Here is a 4,222-nt window from a genome sequence, read left to right on the forward strand (position 1 = left end):
CCGCCGCCGCCGCCGCCGCCGCCGCCGCCGCCGCCGCCGCCGCCGCCGCCGCCGCCGCCGCCGCCGCCGCCGCCGCCGCCGCCGCCGCCGCCGCCGCCGCCGCCGCCGCCGCCGCCGCCGCCGCCGCCGCCGCCGCCGCCGCCGCCGCCGCCGCCGCCGCCGCCGCCGCCGCCGCCCGGGTTGGAGAGCGCTGGGCGCGAGCTGCATGCGCGGACCGGGCCACTCGGTCGCGGCTTTCGGGGGAGGAGGAGGAGGAGATTTTTTTTTTTTAACCCTCGGCGGGGAGGGGGTAGGCAGGAAACGGCCGAGGCGAAGCCAGGGCCCCCTCCCTGGCCGCGCGAGGGACCGCGGAGACCCTGGCGGCCGGACGGCGGCGTGGGGGAGGGGCGCGTGGGGGAGGGGCGGCCGAGCGGGCGCCCCTGGGGCTTCGGCCCCGGTGGGGTTGGACCGAGGCGAAGTGGGGTTTGCCTGCGAGGAGCGGACCGCGGCCCTCACCCCCCCGTCAGGAGTTGGGAAGGCCGGGGGGAGCGGGTGACCATCGGACCCCCCCCCACCTGCGGGGACTTCGGTGCCCGCCAACTCTGGAGCGTGCGGTGGCACGTGGGGGAGGGGTCGGGTGAATGTTTGCGGGCGGCTGACGACTAGGGGCAGGTGGTGGCCACACTCCACGCGGACCACTTCCTGGAATGAGACTGGTTCCTGCCCCCTCTCTCCGGCTCGTACTACGGAGAGCAGTCATTGAAAATTGGGGACAGAGAGGAGAGTGTCTGGAAGACCAGATGCCCCCAACCCCACCCCCTTTATCTCTCTTCTGCTCTGGGCTCTTTTGTGTCAAGTGCGCCCCCCCCCCACCATGATCCCGTCAGTCTGTGGTGGCCGAGCTGCCCAGCTGTGACTCTCACGTGGCTGCCATTCACTGTCACTCACTCTCCCGCTGAAACCACCCACACCCTGACCACGTTGGGGGGCGTGAACTGCCCACCCAGCTGTTCTGCAGCTTGACCGTCACTCAGCACCCCTTCCCGGGGATGACAAGTCACCCGCACTGTCTGGGCAGTTCCGTCCGCGGTGGAGGGGCCTGACCGCTGCCTCGTGAGAGGGGCCCAGCAGTGGTCCCGCTCCGGCCACTCTCCAGAGTGTTCAGCTAGTGTTTTTCAGAATAGATTCCTAGTGAGCATCTTTCGGGTGTTCACACCCCCAGGCCTCTTGGTGCGGTGCAGCACAAATGCACCAAACTTAAAAACGTCTAACATCATACTCTTTGTAAAACTGTTATATTGATCTGTGTGGCTTCAGTGGCAAATGTTCCTGTCTAGTTGAGACAGCCTTTGAGGGACTGTGGGGTGCTTTCTTGGGCCGGGGGAGGGGGGTATGTGTATCTAATGGAAACAAGATAAAGTCCACCTCCCCTCCCATCAGGCTGGTCCGAAAACCGGAAAAGTTTTTTAAAAGTTATCCCAGAGAGTCCACTGATTTTGCAGAAGGGAAAAGGAATAAAGAATTGTGGGTAGGGGATTGCCTGGAAGACAGCAGAGGTGCTAAAAAGAGAGGAAGAAAGGATGTCAGGTTAAGTTAGGGCATTAGCAGCTCTTGCCTATGTGTATTCCGAACTTGGAATGTGGTATTTGGGGGTTTTTGATCCCGGATCTGGGTCTGTGAAGGGGAGGGCATGAAAGAATCTGAGGTAGAGATGGGTCTTTGTGTCAATACTCTCTCCCCTTTTCCCTTTGCTTTCTAAGCATCGTCAAATGTTTTTAAAATGGTATATTTGAAATGAAAACCCACCTACTCTCTCTCTCTGGGCAATTTCATCTCCCTTTCAGCCCTCCAAGTCAAACGAGTGACCCAGATACACCCTCTCAGATGACTTTCTGAGGTAAAACTTTAGGAAAATATTTTTAGTCTGCCCATTATTTCTACCTAAGTGTGGGCAAAATAACCCTCCTCTGAGGCAACATGTTCAGGCTGCCCTCCCTCATCCTCCTCTACAAGATGAGTTTATACGTGTTAGAGGTTTCTATTGTTTTTCATTCTGACGGCTTTGATTCTCACCATTTTGTTTTACATTCTTACCCAAGACCAATTTTATCCCTTCCCCCCTCTCCAGTCTCCGTACATTGTTAAACGTTTAAAATAATAGCACTCGTGCTGATGGGGGAAGGGAGCAGGAAGCCAAAAACTCATTTCTTCTCCCTCCCCCTTCTGGCAAGTCTAGAGAAATAATATAACATAATATATAGATGTGATTCCTTGGGGGTGGGGGTGGGGAATGGTTGTGGGTGGTGCGGAAAATTCTGGTAGTTTCTTTGCAAAAGGTCTGAAAATACAAACCCACCCCCTGCATGCAATACGCATGTGCAGCAGACCTATTATGGTGGTTCGTTGTGGGGGAGGGAGGGGAATTTGAGAAAAAATAAATATATGTGTGAGAGATTGATGGTGAGATTAGAAGAAGAGAGGGGCGGGCGGGAGGCGAGGCTCGCTGCGAGGCTCCTCCTGCGTCCTCTGGCTCGCCAGGCTCCGCCCACCCTCCTCGCCGCCCTCCTCCCTCGCCGTCTTCCCGAGATCTGAGCCGGGATGTGGGAGAGTCTGGGCTCCAGGCCAGCATTGAGTGGCTGGTGAGACAGAGGTTGGGACTTAGATTTGCTTTCTTGCCCTCCCTTTCCTTTCCTCGCCGTCTACTTTGCCTCTCCGCACCACGGCCTTCTTCCCAAGTTCGGGAACCTCCCGCTGGGGTGGGGCGTGGAGTTAACTGGCTGCGAGGTCCCAGGGCTTGTGTCCCACCCCCCAGCTGGTGGAGACCGAGGCCATTTCCCTGATCCTTAGCCAGTTGGCCTGCCCTTGTCTCTGCCCCGGCGGCCTCCGTTTCCATGTTCATATTAGCCGCGGTCCCTGGGGTGAGGGAGCGCGGGCTGCTGGGGCATGGCGTCTTACTGACTTCCTATCAGGGTCCCCACTCTGTTTCCACACCTGGGGCTGCCACAATCCCCCAGTCCTAGAGTGTCTTCCTGCACAAGAGGGCGCAGGATGCTAGGGCTGTGAGAAGTAGCAATGAAGGAAGGAGGTGCCCGGATTCTGAGGCAGTGGAAACCAAGGCCTCCAGTGTTAATTGTGGCTAATTTTCCCTTGGCTGTCGTGGGAAGAAGGATTGTGTGTCCTAGAGCAAAGGGGCTGGGCCAGGCCCAGACGTTCCCCTCCTGCACAGCTGTCTCTGCCTGAGCAAGACAGGTCTGGCGGGTTAATCTCGTGCTTGCTGGGGGAGGGAGGCCAAACAAGGCCTCATGTCTGTGTGGCACTGGTGTCTTCCTCCTCGCGGAGTTACTTTCTGTCCCCTAAGCCTCCACAGTCCGACAGGGGTCATGGAGAATGGGGAGAGGGGACATCTGGGAAGAACCAGCCCCGTTCTCTCTGACAGAGACATCTGGAGAGAAAGCCAGGGACCTAGCCCTGCTGAAAGCAGGTACAGGCTGTCCTCTGGGTTTGTGCTCATGAGTATGTGATGCTTGTGCATTTGAGAATGCATATGTGGGGTGTGTCTGTGCCTGTGTCTTTGTGTGGGTCTCCCATACTGCTTATATATGAATGGGTTAGGATGTCTGGGACTAAATTTGGAGACAAGGGGTGAGACCAGGGGACAAAGGGGCAGGGTTCCTGAGTTCTCAGAGGGAAGAGGGAGGAGTATATAGATTTGAAGCCACATTTCCAGTCTCCTTGGGAGGAGGAGGAATGTTTAGGTCATTGTGGAGACCTTCTTCGATGGGGTTAGGATGTGACAAAGGAGCTATAGACACTATGATCCTGTGGGCAAGAAGTGAACATGCCTGACTGAGGATTTCTTTTCCTCCAGGGCTGTGCTGGGGTGACAGGAGGCTTGGTGATTATCTGAGGAAATATAAATAGAGGCCTCCCTCCTCACAAAAAGGATGTCAGGGCCCCAGGGTGTTAGTGTGAGAACCCAGGTGTCCACCTTTGGCTCTGCCTTCTCAGCATCTGGCTTAGGGAGCTGCCAGCTTGTGTCTCCCCACTCCAAGTGCTGGGGTCAGGCCAGGCCAGCAGCTGGGCATGGCTTCCCCAGTTCCTGGGCAGGATGCCAGCTGGCTAAGTGAGGGGGAAGGCAGGAGGAGCCCTGGCGGCGACTAAAAGGACCTGCCACAGTCAGAGCCCATGGCCTAGAGCCTGGTCCCTTGTTAGTAGGAGGGGAGAGACGGGAGGGGTTTGGGCG

General features: G+C 57.8%; 1 protein-coding gene across 1 annotated transcript in view; it reads left to right on the forward strand.

Moving 5' to 3' along the window:
- The window catches only part of CHD3 (chromodomain helicase DNA binding protein 3), a gene marked incomplete at its 5' end in the record, with an annotated part of 24,884 nt that continues 20,662 nt past the window's right edge, over positions 1-4,222 (forward strand). Inside the window, one exon of the mRNA XM_007457854.1 lies at positions 1-56. Within this exon, the coding sequence (XP_007457916.1) occupies positions 1-56 (56 nt within the window). The remainder of the gene's footprint in view (positions 57-4,222) is intronic.

This window comes from Lipotes vexillifer, unplaced genomic scaffold (genome assembly GCF_000442215.2).
Source record: "Lipotes vexillifer unplaced genomic scaffold, Lipotes_vexillifer_v1.1 scaffold611, whole genome shotgun sequence".
Lineage (NCBI taxonomy): Eukaryota > Metazoa > Chordata > Mammalia > Artiodactyla > Lipotidae > Lipotes > Lipotes vexillifer.